Raw genomic sequence first — 23,176 nt, 5'->3', positions numbered from 1 at the left:
TCTTTATATATATATATATATATATATATATATATATATATATATATATATATATAACAAAAGTAGTTATAGTAATGATATATGTTTAACGTTACAATAAATGGCTGACTGAATGAATGAATGAAAAAAAGAATGACGAACGAGTGAACTGACAGAAAAGATGAATGAACGAACGAACGAATGAATGAAAGTAATAAAAAACAAATGAATTGATAGATAGATAATGAAGAATGAATGACAAAACTTTTTTTTCCAATGCTCCAAATAAATTGATTAATGACGTGCGAAAATGAGTTAGAGTAAGAAGCGAACAAACGAGCAACTGATCGATTGAATGGATGGATGGATGAATTAACGAATGAATGTAGGACTGAACGAACGAATGAATGAGCAAATAGATAAATGAATAAATAAATTAACAGATGAACAAATGAACAGACAAATGAACGATTGCTTTGTTATGTTTAACGATACAAACAAAACTTATTATGAATAATCTCACGGAAGATTCACTCAAAATCGAGACATGGTACAAGATACTCATGAAAGATACTTAATTTAAAATTTTTAGTATCAAGATACTTAGAACTACTATTGGATACTTTAACGTAAAAGTGATACTTAAAGTATTAGATCTTAAGTAACGTGTAAATAAAAGAATTGTGAATTGTGTGTATTGTGGGTGAATTTCAGTTTTTCTTGATGAAAAGAATTTCAAAATTATTATTTTAAAATGTTAATTAAAACGACCAGTAATTTAGTTGTTCATTCATTCTTCTTTGGTTCGTTCCATCATTCTTCAAATATTTTTATTCCTTAATGTTTCTTCATTTGTTTACTCTATCGATAGTCCGTCTCCGTTCGTCCGTTCGTTTGTTTGTTCGTTCGTTCGTTTGTCCGTATTGGAGAATGTTTGCTCTGGATTAGAAAGCAACCATTTCAATATAATTTCGAATTTTCTAGGATTAAAAAGTGCGTTCAAACATCAACAAACACGCTCACACACACATACACTTACACACACACAAACGTACAGACAAACAAACACACGCACCCACTCAGACACACGCACACGTACATTTAATGATTCCGCGCCCTCTCGGTGTCATAGATACATCTGTACGGAGGACAACGGACATAATGATGACGATAACGATGATGATGATGATGATGGGGACTGTGAAGATAATGATGAGGCAGATAATCATGTTAATGCTGGTTGAGGCAATCATCATTATATTCTCACTTCATCATCATCATAAACGTCATCATCGTCATCATCTGTATTGAAGTGATTGCATTTATAATAGTCATAATCTTCTTCATCATCGTCGTAATCATCACCATCACCATCACCATAATAATTATCATCATTGTGTTGAGTTCTCTTGCACTCATTGCCCGTTCAATCATATTAGTTGGAATGTCTGACAAAAAATATACTGCAACCAATTTTCAATGTACAGCACCCATATAATTGTTTCAACTGGACGACCACACACGTTTATATACATTCATTCATTCATTTTCTCTTCTTTTCTTTTTTCATTTATTTATTCATTCATTTATCCATCCATTCATTCATTCATTCATTCATTCATTCATTCATTCATTCATTCATTCATTCATTCATTCATTCATTCATTCATTCATTCATTCATTCATTCATTCATTCATTCATTCATTCATTCATTCATTCATTCATTCATTCATTCATTCATTCATTCATTCATTCATTCATTCATTCATTCATTCATTCATTCATTCATTCATTCATTCATTCATTCATTCATTCATTCATTCATTCATTCATTCATTCATTCATTCATTCATTCATTCATTCATTCATTCATTCATTCATTCATTCATTTCTTCGTTCGTCCACATTTTTTATTTATTTATTCAGGCACTCATCCATCCATTTAGTCATCAGTTTATTTAACCATTCATCTATCCGTATATTCATTCACTCATTCATCCACCCATTCAATCTTTCGGTCGGTCATTCATGCATTCATTCATTCATTTATTCATTTATTCGTTCGTTCGTTCGTTTGTTCGTTCATTCATTCATTCATTCATTCATTCATTCATTCATTCAATCATTCATTCATTCATTCATTCATTCATTCATTCATTCATTCATTCATTCATTCATTATATTCCGTTCGTTCGTTCGTTCGTTCATTCATTCATACACGCTTGTGGGCTCTCAATATTACGTCCGTAAAACAGTTGTACAACAAGCATATAATGCATGCAATGGATGAGGTTCAACACACAGATATTGAAACATGTGAAGAACATACACACACACACACGCACACACACACACACGAGTATTTTTATTCATTCCTTCATTCATTTATTCATTCATTCATTCATCTACTCACTCATGCATGTGTGTGTCTGTGTGTGTGTGAAGTCAAGTTATCCATAAATACAATTGCTATAAAATATTCATTGCTAATACCACAGTATGTAATCAATTCAAAACAATGATGATTCTCTCTGTACGTTATTAGAGAGGATTTTCAATAAGCCCTGAGTTAATTTGAAAAAATTTCTGTATATGTGTTTGCGGATATGTGTATGTATGTGGGTATGTGAATGTGTGTGGGTGTGTGAATGTGTGAATGTATGTATGTATAATATCGTACCTATTGTATTGGCGTTTAATAATTTGTTTGTGTTATGAAATCGAGTCAATGGTTTTCTGCCTGTGTTATCATGTTGTATCTATGCTGTAATAATATATCTATGTCTTATATTTGTATCTATGCTATTGTAATATATCTATGTTATGTTATCATATCTTTGTTTTGATATAGTATCTATGGTTTTGTATTTATGGCCGATCCGGTTATATGACGCATAACTGTATTATTATACTGTCTTGGGAAATTGGCTATGTTGATGCTAGCCAGTTTTGTTTTTATTATTGTTATTGTTGTAGTTGTTATTATTATTGTTATTGTTGTTATTGTTATGAAATGGTATCTATGCTTTTGGGCCTATGTTATCATGTTGTATCTATGCTGTAATAATAGACATACTGTCATTGTTGTTGTTGTTGTTATGGGTTTTTTTAGATTGTAGTCTACGGCTGTTAATTTACAAGTAATAATGATGATGGAAATGACGATGTTTAATAATAATAATAATAATAATAATAATAATAACAATAACGATAATGATGATGATGATAACAACGGTGATGAAAAAAAAACAAAACAAAATGTAAACGGGTAGGATGAGTTGAGAAGAAGCCTTCGAAGCGAGTATTTATTTCCGTCATTTTCAAAGCGTAGTACATATTTGAAAATACCTTCTTCTATATTAGGTTCGTCCTTTAAAAATGTTTGTCCGGCAAAACAGTTTTTAAAGCATGAAAAAAACTATTTATCTGACCCAATTAATTTGACCTACATATTCTAAAAAAATTTCCATTTTGAAAAAAAAAATTGTTAGCATGACGATGATGACAACGACGACGATGATGATGATAGAAACCATGATAATGATAATGGAAATAATAGTAATGATGATAAAAACGATGATGATGATGATAGAAACCATGATAATGATAATGGAAATAATAGTAATGATGATAAAAACGATGATGATGATGACGACGATGATGGTGATCAGTAAAAGTTTTGCAATTGCTAACGAGTTATGTACATATCTCACAGAGCACACAACATGCACACGTGTAGACAACAACATACTAGCAAAACAAAAAGCAACAAACACATATAAACATATACAAAAACGTACACATACAAACATATACAAAAACGTACACATACAAACATATACAAAAACGTACACATTCAAACATACACACATGCACTCATGCCATCCATTATGGTGAACACATACATCATACAATACAATAAAAAATTCATAGCACAAAACATTTAAATGAAAACATATTTTTTCCCAAAGATGGCAGTGCAAATGTGTGTGTATGTGTGTGTATGTGCGGATGTATGTGTAATTGTTTGTGTTTACGTGTGGGTTTTTTATGTGTACACACATATCACGCCATATGTTAAACATCAGTAACTTATTCAGACAAAAACATTTCCTTGTGTGTGCATGTGTACTTACGTTTGCATGTATGTTTGTATGTTTGTTTGTTTGTATGCTTGTTTGTATAAAAGAATGTATATATGTTTTTGCGTATATATGAATGTATGTATGTGTTGTATATGTTTGTATGTACCCAAATATGAATGAATGTGTGTAAGCATTTATACACATATCTATACTTGATTGTTCTTTTGTAATTATGTATAATTCGATGTTTTTATGTTCTCATAAACAAACGTTTATGTGTGTGTGTGTACGTGTGTGTATGCTTATGTTTGTGTGTTTATGTTTGGATGTATGCGTTTTTTATGTTGGGGCAGTTTGTTATGACTGTTCGCCTTTAACGAACGGATCAGAATAAAAATATTACGATGTTGTTGTTGTTGTTGTTATTGTTGCTGTTGTTTTTGTCATTAAAGTTTTGTTTATTTGACGTTTGTTTGTTCGTTTGTTTGTTCGTTTATTTGTCTGTTTGTTTGTTTGTCTTATTATTGTTTAGCTGCTCTTAGTTTGTGGTATGCATAACAATGATAAATGCTGATGAAGAGGTTGCCAGTAAGTGATTACTAGAGAAATGATGGTGATGATGAAGAAGATGATGGTGATGATGAAGATGATGGTGATGATGAAGATGATGGTGACGACGACGATGATGATGATGATGACGACAATGACGATGTTAAATAAACAAATGTTTTTTTTAATAAAGTTTTTCAATAAATCAACAAAAGTAATACACATAAAAAATTAAGCCTACAAATAATTACGTAAGGCACACACATCACATACAGTCACAGACACAATTACACACACACACGAACACATACAAACACACACTTTTTTTCTTTCGAAATCGTTTAATTTTTACAGATTGACACATGGCGTTTAACTCTTAGACATTAAGAAATCCATTTCAAAGTGAATTAAAATTTGCATATAAATGCCTTTCTGCTAATTGTAATTGATAATCTGTCTTACCCTGTGAAGATTTCATTTTATTTTCATTAATTTCTATTGCCTGTTATTAATCAATGTCATTTGGGTTTAGCCTCTGGTTAAGTTTTTTAGTCTTAAGGTTATTTTGTGTTTTTTCATTATCGTCGTCATCATCGTCGTCATCATTATGAATGATTAAAGTTGAATATATATAAACATCATTAAATCGGGATCATCTCGTTATCTCACTCACCCACTCATTGCTGATTCATCATCTTCTTTTATATCATCTTCACCTCGTTTCCAAATTTTGATTTTTTTTCTCGTTACCCCATCCATTTGTCATTATTACATCTTTAACATTTTTAGTATATTGACGGGTGTATTTACGTGTTAAATAGCTTATTTTTGAGTTCTATTGATGTTTGTAAGTGATACTATGGTGTGTATGCATGTCTGTTTGTATGTATATATGTATATACATGTCTGTTTGTATGTATGTATGTTGGGAAGTTTGTATGTATGTACGTATGTTTGTATATACGAGGAAATGTATTTAGCAGCAGACATGTTTGCGTTAACGAATTCTCATCAACGCGTTTATGACAGACAAATATTTTTCAAAAAAAAAAAAAACACACACACTTTTTTAAATGGCTCGAAATGTTTAGCTTAGATAGGATGCTAAAAAAAAAGATAACACACACACACACACACACATACACACATACATACACACACACACCTATAAATACATATACACGCATGTACACGCACACATACACATACATACAAAGATAAAAGAGAGAAAAAAAGATTACCAGATGTGTTCTGTATATCCGATAAATTCCTTGCTCTACAATACAAACACTCTTTATTTATTTGACATGTATTTGTTTATAAAAATCATATATAAATTATATGTCTGAGTGTGTGTGCAAGTGTGAGTGCATGTATTTTTATGTGTGTGTATGTGTGTGTGTTTGTATGTTTGTATGCGTTTAGCATTTAGACACGCGCGCGCACACACACAGACAGACACAGAAACACACATATGCAAATATTTTTGCTCTGTTCGGCCTCACGTAAAAAGAATAACCACAAATAATTTTTTGTATGTGAATACATCAATTATGCATGTAAACAAACAGGTGCTATATATTAAACTAAAGGACCTACATACACATATGATTATGTTCTAATGTATTCCATGGAATGGATGGGTTACTCTGTATTGTATATGTGCTTATTGTATGTAAATGTATGTTCATGTATGTGTGTGTATGTTTGCATGTATAACTACTTGTACGAAATTGTACACATACAAATAAAGGCGTACGTAACATAAAGTAGACAAACGCAGACAAAGTCAAAAAAACTTTTTCAGTATGAAAATTTTGAAAATTTCCTTATAAAGTAACAATTTGAGAACATTATGCGAAAATCTTCAAATGTATCAAAGATTTGTATCCACAAATATTTTTGTATTAAAATACTTAAGCATACAAAAACATACAAACATGTTCTCGAATACAATACATAAACAGATATAAGTTAGAAATAATCGATATCAGATTGAATGAAAAACTTTTTTAATACAATCGATTTTATAAAAAAAATGTCTTCTTTTATGAATATATCTGCACGAATTTATTATTTTATTCTTATTAAAGTTTATTTTTTGTGACATTATCGTGTATTCTTTAGATCATCATTAATATAGCTTTCGAAAACTGTGCCTTCGATGGTATTAAAATTCCTAGAACGCTAATGATTACAATTTTGTGTGTTATATTTTTGAATTATTATGACTGTTAAAAATTATTTATGATTCTACTTATGTACGATTTTTATATATTAGGTACATTTTTTTTTGTCAAATCAAAATAATTTTCCAAATTAAGTATGTTATTCAACCACAAAGGAACTACGTATTCACGCACATATACAGAAACACACATATATTTCTCTCTCTTTTTTTTTCTCTCTTTCTCTCTCTCTTTTTCTTTCTCTCTCTCTCTCTCTCTTTCTCTTTCTTGCTCTCTCTCTCTTTCTCTTTCTTGCTCTCTCTCTTTCTACATGTACACATTATGTAGCACACAATTAGTGGTGGTACATAGCAGAAAAGAGAGGATATATTTTAAAGCTTTGACAATAAGTCGATTGTCTTGCTTGACGTGTGTGTGTATTGGCGTATTGAATGGCGGTATTGAAAGCCGAAAAGTACCTTTATTTCGTATGCTGTTTTATGCTCTGTCAGAAATCAAGAAGTACAGACGACCATACGCATACATACACACAGACACACACACAGACATTTACACACACACACATACACTCACACACACTCGCATACCAGTTAATACAAACGACCATACATATACACAGACAAGCACACAGACACTTACACAGACAACACACACATACACACTCATATACCAGTTATATACATACTTGACCTTATTTAATCAATGCATTAACAAGATAGCTACATATATAATCTCCATGCTCTACTTTTTGTATTTTTTCTTTCCTTATGATTTCTTAAAATTTTTAACTTTTTATTTAAAATATTTAAATAACATATATCATGTATCGTGTATCTTGCATCATCTTTTGTATATCTTGTATCATCTTTCGTATATCTTGTATCATCTTTCGTATATCTTGTATCTTCCTTCGTATATCATATATCATATATAATATATCAAATACAGTATCGAAACATATATGCATAAATCAATTTTTAACATACGCACATGTGTATATTACATACTGTATATATATATTACATATAAACAGACACACACACATACACACACGCATATAAACACACACATAAACACATACACAAAGTGTTACAAATCGTTTAAAATTAAGCAGCACTAAACACAAGCTGTTGCCCCTGTACTGAGTTTTTTTAACAATAGAACCAAATAAAATTGCATATCATAATATAGCGTTTCATATTGGTCACATGACAATAAGTAGAGAAAGAGAGAGAGAGAGAGAGAAAGAGAGAGAGAGAGAGACAGACAGAGAGAGAAAGAGAGAGACAGAAAAAGATAAAAAAATTTTTTGTTTTATTATTATTATTATTTTCATATATCACGAAAATATGATGTTGTAACATAGTGAAAATATTTGGTTGCCTTTTATAAGCATGACGTGACGTCATAACTTACATTAGTTCTTTGATAACTATTTTTAGTTTTTTTGGTAACTATTTTTAGTTATGACGTAATAATTTTTTTCCATAAAATGAGTTATAAGCTTGGCCGGCCGCAATTAATGAATGGCTTCTTGTTATGTGCGTTATGGTCGATTAATCGTTTTTCAAGTGTTAGAAATATAATATGTATGGCGTTGAGTTTGTGTGTTTGTATGTGTGAATGTGTGTTTTTGTGTATGTCTGTGTGTGGGTGTGTGTGCATGTGTAAATGTGTGTGTGTCCGTGTGGAAGTATGTTGGTGTATATCAGTGTATGTGTGTATTGTGTCATAAATTCTTGTGTGCTAGTAGGTGTTCGTATAGCTGTGCATGTACGTGTGTGTGTGTGTAGTGTGTATGTATGTGTGTTTGGTTGCGTGTGTGTGAGAGAGTTGTCGGAATGATTTGTTAGGTCAAGTTTCTTGTTCAACGATATGAATAGCTAGTTATTAAGTGTTGGTTGTGTTTGTGGTATGGTTGTTGATGTCTGTTGTAATTGATGTGATTTGGTTGTTGTTGTTGTTATTGATGTGATTAATCATTTTTTACGTTAATTTGTTGTGGAGTGGTTGGCGTTACCTTGTTCCTCTTTCTTCTCCATTCAACCCTTTCAAGTCGCATCGATTGAAAAAAATTTAACTTTCCCACAATTGGATCACGCAATCAACTCAATCAATCATTCGACAACGCCAACTTCAACAGCTATAGCGATGACATCATAATATATGACGTCATCAATGGCAGCAGCAACAACAATAGCCTGAAACAACAACATCACCAACAACAACAACAATTACATCAATGAAGAGATGACGAGAAGGAATATTATGGACATTTTACAATCAATAATTCACTTTCAATAATGCATATTCAGTAATTCACAGAGCCAGTAGTTAATACCGTTACCAATTTTTTTCAAATGAAATTTTATGATATTCCTGAAGACGATGAGGAAGATGATAACATTGAGGATGATGATCATGATGATGATGACAATGTTAAAAAAAAGTTTGCAAATGCTGCTGATACTGATGATGATGCTGATGATGCTGATAGTGATGATGCTGATGCTGCTGATGCCGATGATGATGCTGGTGATGCTGATGATGATGCTGGTGATGCTGATGATGATGCTGGTGATGCTGCTGATGATGATGTTGGAAATGAAAGGGGGTAATAAAATAAGTAATTTTATTCTCAAGAGATATTGAAACATTTTTTAATGTTTGGTTTTCTCAGTTCATCAATTTGTTTTGTTTAGTTCTTGTTTTGTTTCGTTACGTTTCGGTTTGTATGTTTTTTTTGACCAAATAAATTTATCAATTTAAAAAAAATAATTTTTTCCATTTCAATCTTTTTTTTTCAATTTCAAACAAACAAAATTGAAAGAATGCAAACCTCGATGCGCCTCCACGCGTTAATTCTTTCACTTTGTTTAGTATGTATGTTTGTATGTATGTATGTTTGTATGTATGTATGTATACAAACATACATGTATGTATGTATGTATACAAACAAACATACATACATACATACATACATACATACATACATACATACATACATACATACATACATACATGCATGCATGCATACTTATGTGAAGTTTTTTTCTTGGCGCGCATATTGAATGTGTGTATGTTGGTTGGCGCGCTTGATGTATGGATTGGTTTTGTATGCATGCTGGTAGAATGTTGTGTGAATTGGTTTTATGTGAGTGTTGGTATGGTATTGCGCGAGTATGGTTAGTGTGTTTGAGATCGAATTGTTTCTCAGTCGTATACAAAGAAAAAACAAATTTGTACATGAATTCATGCACGAATACTATAAACAATAGAACTTGTATCCTTGGGCACAAATGATGTCTGTTTCGCTTCGAAGTTTTTTTTTTATTTTTTTTTGTTCTTTTGTTGTTTTCGTATTTTTTCAAATTATTCTTTAACGTATGAGCACTATTTATGTACGTATTTTTGTTCACGCACACACGCACACAAATATATGTCTATATTTGATAATTAGTTTAATGTCATCCAATCACAGTTAGGTACACATCTTATAATTTAACTAAGGTAACTGCGTCATCCAATCACAATTAAATACATTAATTTTGCAGTAACACCCCACATTGCACTGTCCAATGAGAGTGCTCCATCCATAGACGATCTTGACTTTACCATTCCTAACCAGTACAATGTCCAATCAGAAGATGGGAACAATTTAAATGCCGTCATGAGGGTTGGCGATAGACAGGTTGGTAATGATGATGATTGTGAGAAAAATATTTATGATAACGATTATAAAGATGATGATAACGACGATGATGATGAGGAGGAAGATGATTAAAAATCTGATGATATTCTCTGTTTAACATCTTCATTTTCAACATTATAGTCGTATATCATTGTATATCTGTGTATGTCAATGCAAATATTTTTCATAGTTCCATAGCATTCTATAGTATGGTACATCGTTGTCGTTATTACTGTACATCGTTCTATGTTATTGGACATTTTCATTATTGTACATTTTCATTATTGTACACAATTTCATTATTGTACATTTTCATCCTCACATCGTTGTACTTTTTCCGAAATTTTTCTCCCTTACTAACAGGCATTTGACTACCCCCACCAGAATCAACACCAGTTAGCCGACAGACCACCACTATCCATAGGGGGTGGTGACGTTGTGAGGAGGGCTGACTCTTCCCAGAACGGTGCATCCAGGGCCAGTGGCTCGAGATTCGGCGAAAATTATTACTCTCTCATATCAGATGACTGTTAGTTTGTTTGTTTGTATGTTTGTTTGTTTGTTCGTTTTTTAAACGAATGAGTGAATGATTAAATAAATGAATTAATGAATGAATGATTAAACGAATGAAAAAATGAATGAATTAATCGATCAATCATGTAGCTAAAAAATTTGATAGATTTATTGAAGAATATATTGATTGTTCAAATGATTTGTTATTCAGTTGATGAAAATAAAACATGCTCAAAATTGAATGAATGTGAATGAATGTGAATGAATGTGAATGAATGATTGAGTGAATGAGTGAGTGAATGAATTAATAAATGAATAAATGAATGCTTGGTTAATTAGTATAATTAGTTGTTATTGATTGATCACATTAGATTGATGGTTGATAAAATAAGCATTTGATTGATTTGCTTCGCTAAAGACTAATTGGCTGAAGAAATGAATTATTGATTGGAAAATAGAAAAATGAAGAAATGAACGAAGAGATGAATGAAAAAATGAATGAGTATGTGAACAAATGAATGAAAGCTAGAACCAAGGCATGAAGTGAAGAACAAACGAACGAATCAAAAAATAAATTAAATTTACCAAACGAACAAATGAATGAATGTATGAATGAATGATATAACCAATGAATGATTGATTGATTGAATGAATGAATGATATAACAAATGAATGATATAACAAATGAATGATATAACAAATGAATGAATGAAAGATAGAGTGAACGAACGAGAGAAGGGATAGATAAATGGGCCAATTGATAAATCGGCATCCAGCTCCTCTTGGTAACATACGTACGAAATATGCAATTTGTTTGAATCACTATGCTGAACAGAGCCGCTTTGATGAGTGAGTAAGGAAGGTGACGAAGACGACGACGATGTTGTTGACGATGATGACGTAAAGAAGATAGTGATGACGTAAGGATAGATACGATGGTGAACAGGAAAAGATGATGATGGTGACGATGATGGTGATGACGATGATGATCGTTAAGAAAGTGATGAAAATACGAAGACGAACCTGCTAATGACGATGGTGATAAATGATGATAAGGCAAGCATGATGATGATGCTGACGTAAAAAAGCTCATGATGCTGATGATGATGACGTAAGAAAGATCATGATGATGATGCTGATGACGTAAAAAAGATGATGATGATGATGATGATGGCAGTGACGATGATTAGGGTGATAGTGAATATCAAGATGATGATGGAATGATTGCTAGGTTGGGAGAAGGACAGTGATGGCATGAAGGAAATTCTTTCCATACAAATGTGTGGAAGGATAATAATAAATCGAACGCAACATAAATCTAATAAGATTATTACCATTTTTTTGGAAAGCAATTTTAAATCTTAACAAAATTAATCACAATTATAATTAATTCATGATAATTAATTGTGATAAGTAATTTTGCGTAAAATTGAAGAAAAAAAAATTTTTTTCTTCCAGCCACTCTCCCGCGGCCAAACATCTTCATTCCCTCGCACACGCCAACAGGCAACACAAGCCCCCCCATGCCCCCGAGGTATCCCACAAACTTCCGCAACAAAAACACCTCCAACAACAACAACAATTTCACCTCTAGCAACAACTTCGCCAACAATTTCAACAACTCGACGATATCCACTTTAGATCGACTGGGAGGGCCTGCCACGAAACGGCAGCCCCCCTCAATGACGTCAGCAGCTGACGGTGACGTGTACAAAGAAAACATGGCGAATTTTAAAGGTGGCCACTACGAATTGGATGAGAGTTTTTCAGCCAATCAGAACGCTGCCCCGAATGACGTCACCGACGATGATGATAACGATGATATTAACGACGACGACGATGATGACGATCCACGATTGAAGTACCTAGCTCAGAACGCAAACGGCTGCGTTTTTGTGCCCCCTGGTTTGTTTTTCTCCACTGTAATTAAATTTTTTATTGAAAACATTTTTTTCAAAAATTAAAAATGACATCTTATTTTTGAGTAATTTTTTTCCAATCACTTACCTGGCATCAAAGGATGGAAGATGTTACCATCATTGAAAGTCCCCAAGCAAAGCGCCTCTTTTTTATTTCAGTTTTTAATTTTCATTTTATTATATATTCATAATAATTTCGTCATTTAGTTTAGTATTTTTGTATTTTTTTCGTTATTTCATAATATAATTCTTTTATTCATAATTTAAAAGCTTTATTAATTCTTATTTTGAAAAAATATTAAAAAATGAAAAAATTCTTTCATAGGCTTCTCCTACCAGCAACATTCTAGTCCAAGTGTGGAACTGAACAGCCAATCAAATCTTTTGAGGGGTGGCACTTCGAATCTTGGTCAAACCAGATTGACCAATAACAGAGCTTCCCTAATTGGCCCCAATTCAGATGCTGTCAACGAAAAGTGAATATTTTTATCACTAATTAAATTTTTTTTATACTTTTTTATAATTAAAATCGAAACTAATTAAACTTTACACCAACACACCCTCCGGTAGATTGATACCCGCGGCTCGATCCCCCCCTTCCGGTTCAACCTTCCCGAACCACTTCCACCCGGCAAATCTTCAATCCAACCACCCTCTCCTACTCAACCACCAAACAACAAAATTGATATCAACAAACGCGACAACAGCCGATAACAGCAACAAATATTACGCAAACAACAACAGCAACGTCAACAACAACAACAACAATGACGATGATGACGTCAAATTTGTGTTTGATAAAAAGATTAAAAAGTATGTTAGTTGGAAGTGCTTGGCAGTCATTTTGGCCATCTTGTCTTTTGTTCTACTAATCATTCTCTGCTATTTTATTGGTTGGTTGGTTTTTTTGTCTCTTATTTTATTGGTCGGTGTTGTTATTTTTGTGATTTTAGTGGCTGGTTATTTTTAGTTTCTTATATGATTGGTCGGTGTAGTTATCTCTGTTATTTCATTGGTAAACGTTGTTGCTTATGTTGTTTCATTTGTCAGTATATACAAAATCATACAATCATACAAATATACAAACAAACAAACGAACAAACAAAACACACATATAAGAAAAAATACACGCGCGTACATTCATAATACAGAAACCGTTGAACTTAAGCCCCATAAAGATGAATGAATGCCTTTTTTTATATTTATACACAAATGTGATAAATTACTAAATGAAAAATGGAAAGAGAGATATATATTAATAGAAAGAGAAAGAAAGAGAAAGAGAGAGAAAGAGAAAGAGAGAGAAAGAGAGAAGAGAGAGAGAAAAGTATAGGAAGACAACTCTTTATGATTGATAACAATGTTTACATATGCAGGTACGTACCTCAGAAAGATCAACCAATCAAATTCCGATGCCAATTTATCACGTGATCTCATAGGTTTGTCATCATTATCATCATTTCCTTCATTACCTCCTCATTTATTATCATCATTCAAGTTTTGGTTGTTGTTGTTGTTGCTGCTCTTGCTATTGCTTCTGGGTATTGTTGTTTTGTATCCGGTGTTGTTTTGTGATCGGCACTACTTGCCCGTTTCATCAAAATTTCACCAATGATGTCATCATCGTCATCGCATCACTAGTGACGTCATCATCACATCATCATCATCATCATCATCACATCACTATCGTCATCACATTATAGACCCTCTTTCATCGTCATCGTCTTCATCTCCGCTCACACATTACGTCACGGGAACGACGGAGCATTTCCGGTTGCGGAGGCGAGAATCCTGGAAGACAGTGATGTACGTGATGAAATCAGTTAAATTAAAGATAAAACTGGAAGCGCCTAGAACCGCCGTGTTCGGTATTTACGGTAACCGAAACGAAATGCCGAGTCACACCCGGTTCGAATTTTTTCATCCGTTGACCGCTGCCCAGGCGAGTGAGCGACGCGTTCGTCGTCAAGTGAGGCGGTCATCCTTTCAACGTCATCGGTCCGCGAGGGAGCTACATGAGGTGGGTGGGTGGGTGGGTGTGAGTGGTGATGTCATGGTGATGGAGATGATGAATGGGATGACGATGAGGTTGATGATGAGCTTTATGTGGCTGCATGATGATGATGACGACGACGATGATGATGATGATGATTGCAATGATGATGGTGATGATGACGGTGGTCGGTTACGTTGGGAAGTTTTGTTGTTGTTTGATGATTTTGTTGTTTCAGAATTTTTATTTCCAGCTTTCGTGTTTCAAATGATTTTCAGTATTTTGAAATGTTTTTTTCCTGCCGTTAGTTTTGTATGCTGGCTGGTGGCTGGCGGTAGTTCTCGTTTTGTTCACTACCTGTTTTTATTTGTTTTTTTTACTTTTTTGTTTTACAAATAGTTTTATAAATACGTTAATTTTTTTTTGTTTTAGGACTAGACAGTTCATCTCTTCATTTCATTATCTCATTCTTCTCTCTCTCTTGTCTGCTTTTCTCTCAATTTCTACATTTTTCTCTCTCTCTCTCTCTTTGTTTTGCCTTTTTTTTCTATGTTTTTGTATCGGTTTGTCTTTTTGCCTGTTTCTGTCTCTCTCTTCGTTTCTTTTCCTGTTGTTGCTTGTTCGTGGCTGGTTCACTTCAGGGCCTGTTTTATCTCTTAGCAGGAGTTGATGCGCAAATAATTTATATCTCGTTCGTTCGTTCTTGTTTTTATTATTATTGTTGTTGCTGTTGTTGTTGATGTCGTTGATGTTGATGTGTTGTTGTCATTATTGTTTTCTTTATTATTTTATTTCGAATGATTTCTCTAATTTTTACGCTGTTTTTGTTGTTACATCATATGGGAATAAGATACAAAGATACACGTGTGTACCAGCTAGGATACGCTTCTCGAAAAAAATTATGGAATAGGTAGATAGATGGAGATTTGTATCTGTATTTTTTCACGGTTTTGCCGTATCGCTTGGTATTCTCATATGATATGATTATGTTTTTGTTTGTATTTCTTGTATTATCGCTGGTATTTTGTGTATTATCGCTAGTATTTTGTGTATTATTGAAAATAGTTGTTTAATATTGAATTGTGAGTTTTGTGTAAGGTTTATTATTCAGTTAATTAAACTGATTACATGTTATATTTAATTGATAGTTATTTGCTACTCAAGAAATAAACTAATTAAATAATTACTTTTAAGATAATTAAATTTTTTTTTAAAAGATATTTCAAACGAAATAATGTACATTCTCTGAAAACTTAACACTGCTATACGAAAAACAAAGATAAGTAACATAAAAAAACTAATAAACCAAAAAAAAACAATGAAAACAAATTTGTACATTAATACATGTACTTAAATTTGTATCAAATGCACAAACAAAAATACAAAGACTGAAACCAGAAATACAAACAATGAGCTTGTATTTGTATTAAAAGTATAAACAAACAAACATGCAAACAACAGAATTCGAGTGATTTATAGTTTTTCCCCTAAGAGGTATTTTTAAGTTTTGGAAACAGCCCGCTAAAGAATTTAAAATAAAATAAATTCGTATGAAAACGCAGAAACTATTTCTCTATTTGTTTACTACTTCGTTTGTTGTGATTGTTGTTTTTGTTGAGGTTGATGTACACATACATACACACATTCAAACACACACACATACATACATACATCTACGCTTACTTGCATGATTGTTTAGTTATTCACTGATTTCTGATGGATAAGCACAACACAACCGCTTCAGACAGGTTTTATTAAATGTTTATTCAATGCAAGTTATTTTTGTAGAGCATTTCACCTTTATGTTTTTTCTTGATGTTGAAACCAACTTTTGTTTCAGCTTTCTGGATTTTGCGTATTTGAGAATCTTTGGTCTGGTAAGTTGTTTTAATTAAAACAAGATATCAGTCCTGACCCTCTTCTCACCTGGGTTTCCATTTTGATCATCATATCGCCGATCGTTACGAGTAGTTGGATGCAGGGCTTTGACCATAAGTTCTGTGAAAATCTATTTCAATTTCAGTTGGCTCTCTCCTGATATTTGATTCGAAGTAATCAATTATCTATTTTTGCACTTCTGGACGTACGTCTTTCTCATACTCTTTTGTCATACTTTTGTAAAAATCATTTACGATCATTGAACAAAGAATCAAAAAAACAATTTGAGAATCCCATAAAGAATCGCAAAGAATAAGCATTAATTCCACGATACGATTGTGAAATAGTCGATTTTGTAGAATACAACATTACAGGCACGTACGCATGCAAACATACATACTCAAAAACATTTAGAAATGAAGATAGACAAATATGACTGACAAATGATTGACAGCAGAGTTAGCAAATGAAACATTCAAAACACAAACAAACATGTTGCAATTAAACAAGCCAACAAAAAAACAAAGTTTATTTAGAATCATAAAAAGTTAAACACACAAACAAACAAACAAATGAACAGACAGACCAGACAAACAGACAACAAAAAAACATACAAACAAACAACTTAGTGACTAAAACAAATGTTTGCGCATTTGCAAATATGCAAATCTCTCGTAAAATGTCAGAAAATATTTTTTTGTTTTTTTCTTTTCGTTTTTGTTTTGCTTTTTTTGTTTTTTTTTCTTGCAAAAAGCAGAAAAAATGAACAGATGTCTATTGAAATTATTCCTTACATGGGAGATGAAGCTACATAAACAATGCGGCTATGTTCAATAAATTTTTCCAGTCATTTGTACCCGCGAAAATGGGCACATACATGATTATATACTAACGTACAATAGTATACACGCATATACTAGTGTATATATACGCATATATATAAACAAACACACATATATACAAACATACAATGATACACACATTACACATACAAAGCCTTTTATACGCACATCAAAGTACGAACATACAATGTTAATATTTTCGATTCGGTAAATAATTTATTTTAATTCAATCAATAATTATTATTAGCTTTATTTGAGTCGTGGAGTATCCTGGATTGTACTGAAGATATACATTTCATCGTTAAAAACTAGTACGAACTTGCGTTCTATAAACTATCACAATAAATGTTGGTTCGTGTTAGAGGTATTAGAGAAATATGTACAAAATGGCCTTACAACAACTGTACAACAACGTAAGTACAACCGCTTTAGTACAACAAAAGCAGCAGTACAAGAGCAGTAGCTTGGATGTACGACGTGCAGTAAACTAACCGGCGATCAAGTGAAAGTAGATTTTAACGGGGCACGTACCACCAATGCTGCTAACTTTAAAACTTTTTTTAATGTCTCCAGTCCAGGCTGAATGGCATGCTGACATGAGATGTCACGGTTCTTTTTAGTGTTGTTGTTGTTGATGTTGGCCATGTTGTTGTTGTTGTTGTTTTTGATGTTTTAGTTGTTGATGTTTTTGAATGAAAGTTGTGATCCCGTGTTTTCTCCTTGACCCATTTTTTTGCGTCTTTTTAATTAATGTCAATAGAATGATGTTTCAATTTTCGCTACTATAACAGATGTTTTTTAGTTCTTGCTTAGTTTTAATGTGACCAATTGTTGTTGTTGTTGTTGTAACAAATTGTTGTGGTTGATGGTTGTAATAAATAGTTGTTGGTTAGTTGAAGTGAGTAGTTGTTGATAGTCATTTTAATGAACTTTAAAGTCAGCCGGCATCCAAATTTAATGAGAGTATCACGAAGGTTATACATACGCGTCCGTCCTTGTGTTGGTGTTCGTTCGTTCGTTTGTTCGTTTGTTCGTTCGTGTGTTTGTTCGGTTGTAAGTTTGTTCATTTGTTTGTCTGTTTGGCTGTTAATTTGTTGATTTGCTTTTTTAAAGTATCAATTTTGAAGATAATTAAAGAACAAAAAAAGTAAAATTTTCAAATTAAAAAAAAATTTAAATTGAAATCAGATTTTAATTTTTTTATTTTTATTTTATAATAATACAAAACACACACACACACACAGAGACACACACACACAAACACACACACACACATTCGTAAATGCATGTTTATGATCAACAGATAGGCGGATGAATGGATGAATAGGTGGATGGATGTAGTGTAGTGTTCAAAAAGTAAAGTTTCATGAAAATATTTGTTGCACTGAACATGAGACTGCAAAAAAAACAACAAAACAAACAACAGCAACAACTACAACAGCAACAACAACAACACAGACAACACAGACAACATTAACAACAACGCAAACAACATCAACAGCACAAACAACATCAACAGCACCAACAACATCAACAGCACCAACAACATCAACATGACATCAACAAATACGCTCCGTGTATTCCGTGAGTGGAAATAATTTATTGCATAAATGCACTTTTAAGCGAATGGGTGCGCTAGGGATGCACGTTAATATTTAAAATGAACAACAACAACAAGCAAAGACAAACAAACAAACGAACAAAGGTGAACAACAGCAAACAAATGAAAGTGAGCAAACTAGGCAAACCCGCTGTTTTGGTGCGTTTTTCAATGTATCTTATTCAGCCATTACGTTAAGTTGTATCACATTAAATTACATTACGTCAGAGTACATTATATCAAGATAGAAACTATCATGATACCGCATCAAACTCACTCACACTAGAACTACTCAACAACGCATTCATACATTTAGGTGCACACACACAAACAATTGCACACACAGAGTGTGTGTGTGTGTGTTTCATTACATTTCAGTACATCAATGTTGACGAGTGCATCCAAACATGCATCATTTGTTTCGTTACACAAACAGATATTCCTCACATGCTCAAAACACGTACATACATATAAATTCAAAAACACATATACATGCATTACACACACACATACACACACATACATACATATATACACAAACTCACGCACACACATACATGCATAATTACAAAAAGAGATGTGTACTGGCACAGTTCACTAATTTGCACCGAATTTCAAATGCGCTTAAAATGAACGCAATATTTTCTAATTTAAAATTTTAAGTTTCAAATATAATTCAAAACGTCGAACTAAAGCAAAAATACGCCAATACCAGCAAATACAAAAAAGATGTTTGTAAAAAATACAAATACAAATATTTTTTTCTTCACTTTTTTATCTAGGTTGGTAGAAGTTAGCCAACGTACGAAAGGATGGTGCTGTGTTGGAAAGCAATGAAATACATTTCAATTGGAATAGTTGCTTTTTGATGTCGCTGATGGGGCTCTGCTGTTGTTCAATTTAAACAAAAAAAAAGAGAAAAAATGAGGAAGAGAGGGAGAGCTAGAAAAACAGAAATAGAGAAAGAGAGAGAGAAAAGGGAGATAATGAAGAAGAAGACTAAGAAAGAAAAATGACAAAAAAGAGAAATGACAAGAAATAGAGATGAAGAAAGAGAGAACGATTGTGTGTGTGTGTGAGAGAGAGAGAGAGAGAGAGAGAGAGAGAGAGAAAGAGAAAGAGAGAGAGAGAGTCAGAAAGAAAAGGAGTGATAAAAAATATGAAGATGAAGAAAGATAGATAGATAGAGAGAAAGAGAGAGAGAGAGGGAGAGAGAGAAAGAGAGAGAAAACACGAGTGAGAAGGAAAGAAATAATCAGAAGTACAAAAATTTTGAACCAGGAAAAAATATATGACTGCAATAACAGACGACAAAAATTTTGTTAGAAAATGAATAAATAGATCTACCAAATAAATAAACAAATGAATGAATGAATGATTTGAATGAATAAAGGAATACACGCACAAATGATGAATTGATGAATTAATTAATTAATTAATTAATGTGAAAAAATATGTGAGCAGTTATACAAATTTGGCGGATGAATAAGTTAAGCTATCATAACAACTAACAAATAAATAGGATATTGAATAGATAAATGGATGAATGAACATATAAAGTAGATAAAGAGATAGTTAGTTAGACAGACAGACAGGTAGATAGACAAATTCATAGACAGACAAACAGACAGACAGATAGATAGTAGATAGATACTTAGATCCAGGCGGTAACGTCTACAACAAATCATTTACGCAGTTTATAAGTAATTTATTGGAAAAAGCGTCCCTGATTATTTATCATACATGGGTCTTACGTGCGTGCGTGTATCCGCTTTCAGAAGGCCATCTTGCCTTTGCTATCTTTCTTTATTGGTATCTATCCATACAAGTTAGAGTTATGCTTAAGGATATAAGACGGATGAATTGGGATTAAGTGGGTGAGATGTTGATGTGGAGATGAGGAAGAGAGGAAGAGAAAGAGAGAAAGAGAGAGAGAGAAAAAAAGAGGGAATGAGTCTGTAAAATGTAAAGAAATAAAAAAAGGAAAGCAAGAGAGAGAGAGAGAGAGAGAGAGAGAGAGAGAGCAATAAAAATTGAAGAAATGAAAGAATAAAGAGATAAGAATGATATAGCCAGTGGGTAGATAATATAATATGAAGATGCTGACAAGGGAGGGTTCATTTATACAATAATGTCTGTCATATGCATGATGCATCAAAAAGAAATGGCTATAATAACGATGATGTTTCTAAATATGACATTGAATGTAGTGACGATGATGAGAAAGATGATGATGTGATGATAATGAATATGATGATGACGACGATGATGATGATGAGGAGGAGGAGGAGGAGGAAGACGATAAGGATGATGAATAAAATGATGGTAATGATTATGATGATGATGGTGATAATGACGAGTAATAAAAATTTCTTTGTATTCGGTATTGCTGATGTTGTTTTAATGTTTTTGTAGAATTCTTTCTTGTGAAGCATTTTTCATTTTCTGTTTTTTTCGCAAATTACGTTAATAATATAAATAATTCAATTTTTGTTATTTTTTGTTGTTTAGTTCATTGTTTAATTTTTCTGATATTTTTTCAGTCCTTTGTCTATGTTTATCTTTGTTTTATTTTCATTGATGTTTCTTTCGTTTTTTGTTTGTTCGTTCATTCATTTATTTTTTCATCAGTTTATTTATTTGTTTAGTTTTATTATTTTTTTATTTATTTATTCATTCATTCATTTAATTCATTTCTACTAGTTTTCATTCTTCGTTCGAATGTTGAAGTTATATTTTTGTACGATGAGATAAAGAGATGATGGATGGACGAACAGATAAATGAATTGATGGATGAATGAATTGATGGATGAATGAATTGATGGATGGATGAATTGATGGATGGATGAATGAATGAACGAATGAATGAACGAACGAATGAATGAATAAATGAATGAATAAATGAACGAATGAATGAATAAATAAACGAATGAATGAATGAATGAATAAAAAAGAATACTCGTTAATTACAAAAGAATTGCAGAAATTGTGGAAAAATTGAATGAAAGAACGAATGAACGCTTCAATTTTTTTTGTGTTGATTCGCTTCTAACACAACAAAAAAGAATGAATTAATGAATGGATGGAGGAATGGATGGATGAATGGATGAATGAATGAATGAATGAACGAACGAACGAATGAATGAATGACTGAATGAATGAATGAATGAATGAATGAATGAATAAATGAATGAATGAATGAATGAGAATGAATGAATGAATGAGAATGAATGAATGAAATTTTTAGCTCAAAACATTAAGGACGAACCAATAATAAAATTAATTTTTTAACGACTAAATAAATAATCGAATGTATGACTGAAGTTTTAAATTAATATATTGAATAAATAAAATATACGATAAAAATATTAAATAAACAATCAAAAAACAAGCAAACGAATGAACGAACAAACGATGGAAAGTATGAACCAATGAACGAATGTATGAACGAACGAACGAATGAACGAACGAACGAACGTTTCATTGAGTTTCAGTATGAAATGATATAATGCATGATTGATTGATTTTACTTTTGGGCATTTGAATTGTAGGATTACAATATTTCGAATAATTATTAATAACTCGATCGTAGCATCATCATCAACGTCATCATCATCGTCGTCATCATCATCAACAACAACAACAACATCAATTACATCAAAAATAACACTAATAACATTAACAATCTCCATACCATATTGACTTTTTTGAAACAATCGTATGTAATGATACTTCAATCACATCACATTCCTGTAAACATTTACGCCAGTGCAACCTTAAATGGCATCAACTAAAAACATTCCATTTTCATCAGGACGACACAACAACGTCGGCAGAAGCGGCAGTAGCAGCAGCAGCTACGTTTGACATCAGCCAACAGCTGGAGAGTGGCTTGTGGTATGTTTCGCTCTACAATGACGAATCATCAGTTGATGGC

General features: G+C 32.4%; 1 protein-coding gene across 1 annotated transcript; it reads left to right on the top strand.

Annotated features, from left to right (window-relative positions):
• Positions 1 to 10,267: 10,267 nt before the first annotated feature.
• Positions 10,268 to 16,168, top strand: HELRODRAFT_174954 (hypothetical protein; the record flags this gene model as incomplete). Its single annotated transcript, XM_009022385.1, has 9 exons — positions 10,268 to 10,283; positions 10,358 to 10,494; positions 10,858 to 11,023; positions 12,466 to 12,912; positions 13,252 to 13,402; positions 13,497 to 13,819; positions 14,303 to 14,365; positions 14,630 to 14,872; positions 16,137 to 16,168. 9 exons carry the CDS (start codon positions 10,268 to 10,270, stop codon positions 16,166 to 16,168), a joined length of 1,578 nt encoding a protein of 525 aa, XP_009020633.1.
• Positions 16,169 to 23,176: the final 7,008 nt, after the last annotated feature.

The sequence above is a fragment of the Helobdella robusta genome, assembly GCF_000326865.2.
Source record: "Helobdella robusta unplaced genomic scaffold HELROscaffold_31, whole genome shotgun sequence".
NCBI lineage: Eukaryota > Metazoa > Annelida > Clitellata > Rhynchobdellida > Glossiphoniidae > Helobdella > Helobdella robusta.
Note: the sequence above shows the minus strand (reverse complement) of the source record. Positions and strands in the feature narration are given on the sequence as shown.